At 41.5% G+C, this 13124-nt stretch overlaps 1 protein-coding gene across 10 annotated transcripts in view; it reads right to left on the reverse strand.

Moving 5' to 3' along the window:
* Positions 1 to 12844, reverse strand: part of MBTD1 (mbt domain containing 1) — a 35331-nt gene extending 22487 nt beyond the window's left edge. The window contains exons 1-7 of one of the 10 annotated variants that reach the window (XM_064676001.1): positions 12660 to 12844; positions 11282 to 11330; positions 10749 to 10937; positions 5049 to 5250; positions 3752 to 3891; positions 2570 to 2684; positions 2396 to 2481 (exon numbers count right to left, since the gene is read on the reverse strand). In XM_064676001.1, coding sequence (XP_064532071.1) covers positions 2396 to 2481; positions 2570 to 2684; positions 3752 to 3891; positions 5049 to 5202 — 495 coding nt within the window. In that variant the 5' untranslated portion in view covers positions 5203 to 5250; positions 10749 to 10937; positions 11282 to 11330; positions 12660 to 12844. The other 9 variants (XM_064675999.1, XM_064675997.1, XM_064675998.1 and 6 more) reach the window with 9 other exon arrangements.
* Positions 12845 to 13124: the final 280 nt, after the last annotated feature.

Below are 13124 nucleotides of genomic sequence, written 5' to 3' on the forward strand. Positions count from 1 at the left end.
AGCTATAACACAATGTTAAAAATATTAAGAGGTTTTTCTCCTTGCATCAGCTACTGCTGAGTGACTGATTAAGGCAATTTGACTAAAAAAGCAGCTGCAAGGTGCACAAATGGCAATTGTGGCTTTGTCACAGGTTTCCTGCATGACAAACCAAAGCAGTTCTCTACTTCAGTTTACTGAACTATGAGGTTGGCATGGTCATACCATTGCTACTGAATTTCATTAGTGTTACTCTACAGTGATCTCTGGAATAAAGGCAACAGGGAAGCACAAAACCCACATCAAAATACTTGAGAAAGAGCTAGAAGGAACTTCAAAGATATAGACATTTGAATTCTAAATTATAACTGTTCTAAATTGAAGAGGAAACAATCCCCCAGGAAAAAAAACAACAAACCAAAACATCAATGGGAAATCTAAATCTGAGCTGAGATACTGAAGTGTGCCAGGTTATGAAAAAAAATAATCAATAAGCCAAATCTCACAGCTCATAATTCCCCTAAATTGTCTTTAATATTGTTCCCTGTCATATATTCGTACAGATACACCAGTATAACCAGTAAATTCAATATATTTTATTGAATAACAAATTTAAGGATAGATATGTCATGATTGAACTGTCAACTAAAATCTTTGGTTTTGAACAGAATAAGCTTTTATATTCCATCACACAACATGTGCATGGAGTCCATAATATGGATGGTAAACAAACAAACAGTACAAACTTTTACAAATCAGAGCAACAGTACACAGAAAACAGCAATAATCTTTCCAGAGAGATGAAAAGAGTATTGTTTAACTATCAGTGTAAAGTGGGACAGAGAGAAGGATCTACCAAGAGAACACTAACAGATTCTGGCTGTTATTTTTCAAAGAAATAATTACAGTAAAGTTAAATGCAAATCACACCCTTGTAACACTAACTCACGTCCACCAAAGAAGTGGAAATCTCCAAAGCAAATTGTATGATTTGCATTTTACTTGTCTAAAAAAGGAAAATGGGGACAGAAAAAGAACCAGCAGGTTTAGTGGCACTGGCACCACCAAGTTTGTGAAAACTTTCAAGGCAAAATGTGAACGTTAGTGTGGTATTGGTTTATGATATTGGTTCATCATTCATTTTCATGAAGGAAGCAGTAAGAAATGGAGATAAAACTCCTTTTAATATAGAATGTTGCAGCATAATTTACAAGTGACCTGACTATGGTAGCTACTGAAGGTGCCAAAAGCAGAGGCCACGTTATCAACGGACACAGACTTATGAAATTACTTCAACACGTACATAACTGTGGAAGCAAAATGCAAACATGCTGACTTGAGCACTTGGAATTTGATACAAATTCCCAAAGTTATACTAAGGCAAGGCTCTGTTCTGGGCAATAGTTAAGGCCTCTGAGCATAAAGGGTGCTATTCACAAAGTGCCAACTGCCAGGAGCCCTCAACTCCTCCTGATTTATGAGCTGACAGGGCTCAGCATGAATTCCAGAGCTGGACAGAAAATATGTCTCTCTCCTCTCTCATGGACAACTTCTATGAAACAAAATGTTTGTTTTGATTGCAGCTTTCATCATATAATTTTGAGCAAAACAAAAATTTTGTAAGCTGGAACACTTCAACTTCCCAAATAAAAAAAAAAAAAATATGCTGAGAAAACATTTTCTGTCAGAAAGTTTTTACTTAAAAGACAGAAAGTACTGACAATATTTTAAACAAGGGCTAATTACTGGAATTCAACAAACACATTTAAGACAGATGGTGCTAAATAATTTCCTCATCCCCTAAGTTCCTCAGTGATTACAGAATGTATTTTTGTTTGGAATTGTTAGAACTCTAATACAAAGAAAAGCAATCTTTTTAATTTCAGATTTCTAAAAAGCCTTCATTTTCTTGTATTTCTACACTATCTGGAAGCAAAAGTGACAGGGAGAATCTGACTAAAAACTAAGAAAAAAAAAAATCCCAAATCTAAATATGTAACCAAAAGATCAGTCCACACAATGGAGCAGGCCTGACTTAATCTAAAAAGCCTTTTGTAACTTTTTCTAGTATAGCATGACTTGGTTGGTTTGTTACTCTGCAGTACACTGGATGACTTCGTGCCCTGAATGTGAGAAAAATAACTCCCCAAGTGTTTAAGAGCCCTCCTTTTACTTTTTGTTTATGAGAGTATATATGATGAAAGCAACTAACAGGGTTCAGAACGGTTTTAAAGGGCAGATAAAAATATATCTGCCTAGAAAAGAGTCACACTAACACAGTTTGTAATATAGGTTTCTAAGATCACAAAACATATTTGGATGGGAACATTTTGCAAAAATGAATCCAAGGATTCCCATGGACTCACTCTCTCATGCCACACACACACAAGGAAAGCACATATTGAGGAACACTTACGTGTTTAAAGCAGGTAACAGGAGCTGCTGTAAAGCTATTGCTATTGATGTAGTTACCCCAGCTGAAACCTTCCACGGGGACAGCTGCTAAGAGAAAGTTATTTTATTTAGGAAGCTGCTAATGAGTCACAAATCTTTTATTATTTTTGCCTCAGCTCTGTTTATTTGCTGTTACCTGCTTTCGTCTTTGCCTGGTTTTGTAGAGTTGCCTGGTACTGAGCATATGCTGCTAATTTAGCCACCAAGGGCTGTTTTTGTAGAACTTTAGCCTTCTTTGTTGGAGGTTTACCCTAAAACAACAAAAAAAAGCTAAGTAAATATCGTCTTTCTAAACTCCCATCAGGAAATTTCCACAGGTCTGTAGCAAAGCTCTGGTGCATTTAACTAAAAATCAGAACACCACAGAATAGAAGTTGGCTAAGTAACACAAAACTACACATAATATAAAATAGATTTAAAAACCAGCAGCAAAGAATGTCCAAAAGATGACTTTTGTACTAGTACTCCAACTTGAACAGCTTTATAGATTCATTGTTGTTTACCTGAAAAAAAGATATCTTTTAAAATCAGGTCAAAAGGAAGAACTTTTAATCTAATTTATACCAACGTAATTTCTTGGCATTTGTTGCAATGAATTTGAGATAGGATACAATGATACTTCTTGACATTTCTGTATCTTTTCTTGAATGTTACAAATATGCCTTGATGATTATTTGATTAATATTTTAAGAGAACAGACAATAGATTTTGCAATCTATATAGTTAAGAAATCCCTTAAAACTGAAACACAAGGCTAAAAAAAATCCCTTTATGCTCTCTAAAGCAAGAAAGTATTTTCACAGAATCACAGAATATGCTGAGTTGGAAGGGACCCCTAAGGATCATGGGAGTCCAACTCCTGGCCCTGCACAGGACCATCCCCAAGAGTCACACCATGTGCCCCAGACTATTGTCTAAACAGCTCTTAAACTCTGTCAGGCTTGGTGCTGTGACGACTTCTCTGGGGAGCCTGTTCCATTTTGGGTATGAGATACATGGAATTCTAAGTCACTACATACACAGACTGAAGTTTTCTTCTGAACTTTCTCTTGCAGAAGAGCTACTCCAGGAGAAATGAATTAAAGAGTGACTATTCTTTTTATTTTTTTTAAATTAATTTTGATAATGACAATTTTCACCAAACAACACTGCTGAGCAAAGTGATTTGCTCATTACCCACGCAGTTAAAGCTTAAAACTGTGGCTTTAAATTTTAATCATTTAGGAAACTTATCTTCAAACATGCAGCAAGCCCTACAAACACACACATTTCCCAAGCACAGACTACAGTAAGGATGTAAAGAAAACGGGGTCTGTACCGCTACCTGAAGCCTGGCCAGAATGCTGGCCTTCTTGGAGTTGGAGGAGTAGCTTCTGGAGCAGGACACGCTGCAGAAGCGCTTTGTTTTAGAGTAAAAAGCGTCACGGACACCAACCATCCCACACATCTCACATGTGGCTGATCAGGAGAGAAAAAGACCAGTGTTAAGAGTGTAACTAAAACCTCAGTAAAAATTCAGAGCAAAGGCAACAGAATGAAGGTCTGGGTGGTGACACAACTCAACAGTTTCTGAGGGTTTGGTCCCGAAGGGAATTGCACAGAAAAAGAATTTAAAACTTAAACCACCACCACCCGTGTCAGTGAAACGACAAGAACCTCAGGTTCACTGGTGAAATGGTGCCTCCCTTCTGCTCCCTATTAATTTTACCCCTGGTAGAAGTGACTGGCTCAGCTAAATCAGCTAATGCAGCTTTCTGTGTTTTCGTGGTTCTCAAGGAAACATCTGTTTTGAATCTGGGCCTGTCAAGCCTCATTTCCTCTAAATATTTAATATGTCCAACATGAAATAAAACCAGATCTCTTTTCTGATTCACAAATTAGTATATTCAAAGTACCCCAGCCCATCAATGTTCCCTTCTGGCTGGAATCACATGCTTCAGAGGTGGACAGCTGTGGCCCACCAAGTTGTTCCATGATGACTAAGACTGAAACCAACTCACGCCAGTGAGACAACACCAAAATTCTACTAATCTAGAGAGCTCTACTAATCAGTGATGATTTTGGATAAAATATTTTTCCCCATTAATAAAAAAAACCTCTCCTTTTAAACTTATTTTCCCAGTATACTCCAGCTCACAGCTAGTGGGGAGGGTACAGGTATACACTGACAGGCTTTATACAGTAGCAGTAATGAAGTTTTCCTGCTATAGGAAGAAATATATTTAATATATTGTATATACAACATAAAGGGCAGAGAGAAGGCATGCCCTGGCATAGAGAGAATACACTGACTTTCCTCAAAGCTCAAGGAATAAAAACACTACACATGAGAACATACACATGCATGTGCAGATATACACAACACACATTTGATGGGAGGTCAGATGTTCCCATACTATTTCTTTCCAGTCAACAGGATTCAAAACCTATCTTATTTCAATCTAGCAAAACCCAAATCATTCCTCCCCTCCCAAAACTAACAAACCCCAGCCCTTTCAGCTGTTTTAGACTCTTTTCAGTTGGGACCAATATTTGGGACCGGACCCTCACAACTCACAGCAGAGTCTAAAAAACATCACTATGTAACTCTTTGTACTCATGCACCACTTACTTACCCATGCCAGATTTGCCATCTGGATAAGTATAAACTTGCCCATTGTTCTTGATAATTGGGAGACTGGATGGCAAAGGAGCAACCTCCTCCTCACTCTCATCTGAACTGGAGCTGCTGCTGGTGTCCTCACTACAACTATCATAACCGTCAAACATCCCGAACGAGTCTCGGCGTTTCCTCTCCACTCGTGAAGTATGTTCTGTCTAGAGATTAAAAACAACCAAACAACAAAACCACCACAGAATAGCAGGACATTCTGAATGTAAACGTTTCAAAGTCAAGCTTAAAGTGTTTCAAAGGTCAGTCTTTAAAAGTAGATGTTCAAGGAACTGCTCTATCAGCACAGACGTGAGCCGTGCACTGCCAATTAAATGAGCACTGTTATAATCTAAACTGGCCAATTTCTGGTATTGTGATATACAGGAAGAAAAATCTATCTCCCAGTCCACTCAGAATACACAGTAGCCATCCATACATTTCTCTTCCTTAGTATCTTCAGAGTTCATTAAACCTGATGTGCTGAATACTGACAGCCACACGGATCTTATATGCAAATAAGCACATTCCAGATGGCTACAGCCAATCCCACTAAAACTCGTTCATTTGAGAAGGCTGGGCAGAGAAAAGGCAGTTCAACCAAGAGGGCACTTAGACCACAGGAACAGGAATGAGGGGCTCTCTGCTCTCATTGGCTTGGGGGTTATCCATAAATCACTGTATCTCCCGTGTGGAGCAGGAACACCTCTGCACCTCACAGGGATGTTCTGGGGATTAATACATTAACGATTATGAAGAGCTCAGTTACTATGGCAATGGGGTCTGTACAAATGATGAAAGATAGAAAGGTGACTAATTTGCCACTGTCATATACAAAAAACTTGTTACATAATAGTTTCTTCTATAACCAAAAAACCTAAAGTCAGATAAAAACATAAGTTCTTGATGAATGCATGACAGTTAAGCAATTTCCAAAGACACTAAAGAAGAAATAGATTAATTGGTATATTTTTTCTGAGGCACATCCAACACATGCATCTTGATAGTGACGATTTTCACTTCATTAATATCTTACACAGCTCTGCTGAAACAAGGCTACTGCTACATGAGCTCCCCTTATAAAGCTGAGAAAAATATTTTTAAAATTTCAAAGTATTTCCATAATCCTTAATAGTACCTACTAAGTTTGAAAGGTAGTAACAGATAAAGAGAAAACAAAGAAAAATTCTACAATAGAAGCACAAGTTAGGAGAATGAAGCACAGCCAAGAAAACAAGAAGAATTGAGAAAGCCTTTGCCTCTTTCTCTTCTAAGAGTTAATTTTATTTAAAAGTCAATGTAGACAGAAAAATAATGTGATTGGGCTTTTCTTTCTTAAATTGCATTTGGGTTCATAGCTTTAAGATTTCATCACAGTAATTCCCCAAATCCCTTTCCTAGAGAGTATATGCTGAACATCTTTATTGTTGGATCTCATCCGAGCCTTTTTCTGCCATGCTATCCCTTTATTATAATACTCTCTACTCTCCTTTACAATCTGAATAAATCCTATTATGGAAGGATTTCCTAATAGTTAAAAGGGAGAACTGATTTCCACACTGACCCAATGTTAGCATTCCATTATGAAAAAAAAATTTCCCCCCAAAACCCAGTTATGCAATAAGGCAAACACATTTAACACACTTAAATAGCTCTGAAACAAAACAACAAAAAAAGTCAGTGTGATGTTAGTTATGCACATATTCCTCAATTTGATATTAAAACCAATCAAAACCTTGGGTAGGGCATAACCTGACAACTGCCTGGAAGCACTGGCCATGGTACCCCTGGGCATTATTAGAGGAAACACTGAGCCATGGCAGGCAAAGCCCAGCCCTGACCTGCACTGGCAGCAGTGCCACCTGTGCCATCTCCCCTGTGCCACCAGCCACCAACAAGCACCACCAGTGACTTGTTTGTGAGTGCACGTGTGTGCAGCTCAAGGCAGGAGTTGAGCACAACGTTGCCATGGATACAAGATCCTGTGAATGCTGCCAGGAATTTTCAGATCAGAAGATGAAAACTAGTCCTCTTCCTCAAGGTTTCATGAACTCCTGAATCTCTCTCAATATTTAAGTTCCCCTGACCACAGCCTCTGCTAACAAAATGTAATTCCATATGAACCATTCACAACAGCACTACCAGAACACCAGGATGCCTGGGAGGTTTTATGGATCGATGCTAGTGGTGTTTCAGAGCACAGTGAAGGATCTCCTCCTTCATTCCCTCATCCTCCCCAAGTCAGCTGATCTGATTTCACCAGGAGATTAGGGCCTCATCCCACAGCAAGGTAATTCTATGGCTTCAGCCCTTTACTGGAGGCTGCAGTAAAAGGCAGTCTCAGGGACATCCCCTTCCCATTCCAGACTGGAGAATGCTGCACCCCCAGGGCAGTGGCTTTGCTAGCAGAGCTCTGAAATGCTCTCTCAGCTCAGAGGGAATTAAAGTGCAGCCCATGCCCAGTCCCTCCAACTCCCAGTGCTACAGCAGAGACTCTACAGCCAGCTCTGCTCCCTCTGCAAGGGAAGGGGGAAGAAGGGCTGGGAAGCTGGAGGTGAGGTGAAGGACCAGAAACAGGCTGAAGGCAGGGCCAAGATGACAATCACAGACACCACAACTGCACTTGGCTCTTTTTGTTCTTCTTTTGCATCACATCCATTTAGAACCTCGATGTTACTGCTAAGCCCTTTTTGCCAAAAAAATCCACAGATGAGAAGGAAAACATTTTCTCTGTCTGAATGGAAAGTTGGGCCCTGTACTAAGAAAAATTATTCTTCAGCATTATACAAGTTCCTAAGTGGCAATCATCAAGATTTCAGTTTAACTACACTGCCAAAACAAGTCTCACATCACCTTTCCATTTCCTTAATATTTGGCCAAACTGTTCCAATTCAAAATTTTTGTAACTCAGATTTGCAATCCAAAAAAGCAGCTTTGCTTACTGTTTAAAAATAATACTGTACTTTATTATAAAACATTTCTATCTAAGTTTTTGCCAGAAAATGACCATGTGTGCCAGATAATTTATGTAGGACATTCTTAATGTTAATTTATAGTTATTGTCTGGATTGCAATTCTGGAGAAAGCACTCAAAATATGTTTCATGAGACTTAGAAGAGGTAGAGTTTGCAGGAAAAAAAGTACCAATTACTTTGTGCACAAAAGTAGGTGGAAGTTAGGGAAGATGATATGCAAATACCTATGCTGGAATTTTCCTGGAGAAGATCAAAACATTTCTATTTTGATAATAAACACCACCAAGGTTCTTTCTAACCCATGTTAAAACACAGCATTTGTAGAAATAAATGAAAAACATGTGGAAGCTTCTATAACCCTTCCTGCAGAACTTGGATGGACCCTGCAAAAGGATAGGAACTCTGACACCTGAAACTGAAAAGACTTGGGGTATCAACTGAATTCAAAGGTCAAAACCACATCCTTAAAAGAAAGGACAATTTATGCCTCAAACAGAATTATAACCAAGATAAAGCAGCTGCTTTGGTACAGTGGTAGCCTGCAATTCCTCCTGAGTTCTTGTTGACTGGTTCCATCTTTCTCTTTTGAACATTAAGTATAAAATTTGCCCATTCCTGACTTTGTAGGGCCTCAATCTCTACCACCGACAGCTCCTGAAGCGCTGGTGGTCTCTAAACACACTGTGGTGAACTTCAGCAGACACCAGGAACTTGGAACCATCTATCTCATGTACACATTCTCTGCTCCTTTCTGTTATCCCTCCTATCTTCAAAAAGGGCAAAAGGAGGACGCAGGAAATGACACACCAAGGGGCCTCATCTCAGTCCCTGGGAAGGTGAAGGAACAAGCAATGCTGGAAGTCATTTCTAGGCACATGAAAGACAAGGAATTCTGAGTTCTTGTGTGTCTGAAGCAGCACCTCACTGTGGCAGCTGCAAAACACAGGTAAGCAAACAAAAACCACCCAAAATCAACAACAAACCAGTTTCTTACTCTTCACAACTGGACTTAGGACTAAAACTCAGGCTGAGGAGGTTTCTTTTCCTCAAAACAGAATCGAATCAGTGTTGTTCGCCTTTGAACAAATGTGGGAACACATTCCTGCCTATCCACAGGAACTGCTTGGAGCAGGAGCCTGGCTTGCTATAAAACAGAACCTTGTGGTGGGTTAATGCCAAAAGAGGAGTAGCTGGAGAGACTCCACCACTAATAGAGTCGAGCTGTACATTAAGCAGAAGCAACGCGCAAAGAAAAGAGCAAGCCAAACTTTGAAGTGCCCCAGCTAACGCTGATTTTCCTAATAAGATTACTGGTTCCTCAACAGGGAAGGGTTTCAGTCAGAGCAACATCAAACCTGGGCTGAGCAGGACTATTTGCTCGGGGGGTTTCTTGCATTCTTTTCTTTATTGAAGGGAGGGGTGGAGAAAGGAGCTTTTAAGAACTGCTTTCTTATTCTGCCCAACTTCCCATTTTCCTGTTCTTCCTCTCCTCCCTGTGAATACTTGGCAACAGAGTATTTTTAAGAAATACTCTTAATTAACCATTACATAAGGCAAATGGTATGATAAAAGAATATAGTTAAGGAAACCGGTTTCCCTGAAAGCAGGAAGGCAACTCTAAACAAAAATGAAAATAACTAATTTCTCACTCTCTTAACACATACTCTTTAAATATATATATACACACACACATTAAATTTGATCAGCACATTATAGCATATGTTCTTTGAGTACAAGAACTACTCTTACAGCATAAAAAACTTGTCACAAAGGGTAAACAATGCATGGCCAAAACACAAAATAAAACTATTTAATGTTAATTAGACATCAAACACTTACTAAGGAAATGGCTTTAGTGACTTGATGAAGACTATTTGCTCAACTATTGGCAACATTTATGAGAAAGCATTTTGAGGGTGAAAACTTGCAACAAAAATATCCAGTTATTATGTAACCAAACCTCTTGCCCCCAGGTAAGTGTACCTGGCCACGGGAGGATGACCCCCAACAGTCACAGAAAGGTTTCAAACCACTCCAAATGGTTGTTGTTACTACTGAATCAAGCTGGGGCAGGAATTCAGAATGGCAGCAATTTGGAGCTTTGAGTACAAGAGCTGTAGCTTAAGGAAGGCCCACCAGCACCTAAACAGAGGGATCACTTCCTACATTCAGCTCCAACCCCCCCAAACATGACAGAAGTATGGACAGATGGTATCTGAGGCCAAGGTCAACACTGAGGTCACCACAACCTTCAAGCCAAGGGGCTGTGATAAGACAGATTCACTTTAATCACATATCCTTAGCAGATCCAAGTGTATTTCCAAGCTAGTCTTAAAATTGATGCATGGCTTTTGTTTTCAAAAGTCTATTGATGTTTTATGCTACAAGCTCAGTTTTGAATGTTGGCATTAAAGAAACAAGACGATGGAACTAATTTATTACAACTCTTCTGAATGTAAGCTGGCTAAAATAATTAACAGTAGAATCCCAGCTTGTCCCTGTGGAACTGAAGCCTAATTGTGCCTCAGAATGTGACAAAAAATAGAAAATTCAAACATGGTACCAATTTAAAGAAAACACACTTTCAGCTTTCATTTAAAACAAACATACAAAAACCCCCAAAGCTAAACATCTTGGGATTCCTGGAAATCAGAACCAACCAAACTTACTTTTTTATATAAGCAACTCACCTCTATCTGGAAATGTGCCTTCCACTCTTATTATAAGTAAAATCTCTGCTGGAAAATTACAGAAATGTTTTTTCCTGTCTCTTCATTTGCTATGTATGACAGCATTTTGTCTGAAGCCAGTTTCTGCTGTTTGCCAATGGTTTTGTCCATAGCCTCTTCCCCAGGGGGTTTCACACAAGAGGGGAGACTCTTTCATAAAAAAATATATCAAATTAGCAGGGAATTTTGGAGGGGGGTGTGATGATTAATATGTGAAATATCTGAGTTTTGAGAAAACTGAAAATCTGTTACAAATTCCATTATGTTTCTACAAAGCCCGTACAGGAATATCTGGAAGAGGCAAATACTTCACTTTAAACACTGTGTTACCATTAAAAAACAGAACAACAAACAAAACAACAAATTTAAATGTAAACCCTCCCAAAAAACCACCACCAACCCCAAACCCAAAGTCTTCAACATCTGAACTCATTTCATGTGCTCAGAGCCAGACTGAGCAAACGATCCCCCATGCCCAGAGTGTACCCACTTACCTGGGAAATGCAGGAATGCAGGAGTGGTTTTGCAGAAGGTACCAAAAGCCTTGCAAAATTAAATCAAATTTTAGAAGGTAAGAGAAATAAAATCCAATGAGAGGGAGCTTCTGTGCATGTTTTCATTGCTACCAGAGGCACCTCGCTCTTTGGGGAACAATGAAGATGATTCTGACTTCCAGCCTAAAATCCTTCTGCACATTGCACAAGCCCACACTTCTCAAGAACAACTCCTAAACTACTCCTGTGGCATAAACAGTAACTTCCACATAGGAGAGAATATACCTCTGCATGGTTCCCTACAGCCTGCATTACACACTTCCTCAAAACTATTCCTAAACAGAAGCAATGAGTAAAGGCAATTAATCTATCAAGTTCTATTGCCTTTCTAAAGGCAATAAAAGGAATATATTGTTTTAGTTCCCACTTAATGTTCCAGATTAGACTCTCTCACAGCCTTCTTATTCCATTCCTTACAAGTCAAAATCAAACTGTTAAATATAATAAATAAGTAAATGCATTTTCTCAGACTTGTAAAATAATTTTAATTTAAAATACAGGAGCTTGCCCTGCAGCTTTTAGTTTTAACTGGGGTTAGATGTGAAAAATCACAACGGTTGCCACCCACATTTTAATAGGTATTTTAAAATAAATTACTTTTGCATGCACAGGAGTTTTTACCACAATCAGCATACGCTTTGTGGCAGGACTTTTAAATTTTAAAGCCACACTGGGGCAGAAATTGAGAAATTGCTAAATTTTAAACATTTCAAACATTTCCAGCAACAGCCTGAAAGCGAAACTGGTTTCAGGGGTTTACTGCTGCTCACAAAGAGAACAAAGTCACAATATCAGCGGTCATAAAAATCGCAGGGAGTGGGGAAGTGGCTACAAAGAATCCAAAACTTCTGAAGCGCTGATATTAAAGAAAAGTGCACAGCGTTTAAAACGAGCCTGGAAAACTAAACTCTGAATTAAGCTGGGAGCACCCGAGGAAGTTGCGGAGCAGGAGAGGGATCGAGGGCTGGAACTTTTCTCCGCGGCAGGAGGAGGGAGAGGGGAGGGAAGGACAAAACCCGGCCACAACAAAGGGGTCCCGCCGAGCCGCCCCCACGTGCCCCGGCCGGGCCCCGCCGCTGCCCCCCGGGACCCTCCGCCGGGGGCTCCCGGCCCCGAGCAGCGCCCCGGGAGCTCCGGGGCGGGCACACACCCCCGGCCCCGGGGGCCGCCCCCGAACAGCCCGGAGGAGCCCCCGGCTCCCTCCCACGCCCCGCGGGGCCGCCCTCTCAGCACGAACAGCGGAGGTCTTTCCCCCCCTCAGGCCGCTCCCCCCCTCGGGCGCGGGGGGTCCCGCGGGGGCCGCTCCTCCCGCACTCACCAGCAGCTCCTTTGTGCTTTCCATCAGGCCCTCATGGGCAGGAGCCGCCCGCTGGCTGTGCCCGCTGCCCCCGCGGGGGCTGTGCCGCTGGGGCGGCCCGCGGCGGGGGCCGTGCCCGGCGGGGCAGGGCGGAGCGGGGGCGGCCCGGGCGGTTCGGCCGCTCCGAGCGCCGCGGACCGACCGGGACCGACGGCGGCCGCCGGGACATCAACAACACGAGCGCGCGGCTGCGCAGGCGCGGACACGCCCCCCACGGGCTCGGGCAGCGCGGGGCGGACCCAGGGCCGTGCCCCCCCCGCCTCCCTGCGGGCTGAACCATTCGCAATACTGGGGGGGGCTACGCGCCACGGCTGGGGCGAGGCGGTAAGAGAGGCCGCCCCCGCTGGTGGGTAGCAAAGCGAGCGAGACGATGGCTTGGCGAGGTCAGTGAGGGCTCGCTGAGGAGCGTGTGCTGGGGGGCGCTGG

Source organism: Pseudopipra pipra, chromosome 19 (genome assembly GCF_036250125.1).
Source record: "Pseudopipra pipra isolate bDixPip1 chromosome 19, bDixPip1.hap1, whole genome shotgun sequence".
Taxonomy (NCBI): domain Eukaryota; kingdom Metazoa; phylum Chordata; class Aves; order Passeriformes; family Pipridae; genus Pseudopipra; species Pseudopipra pipra.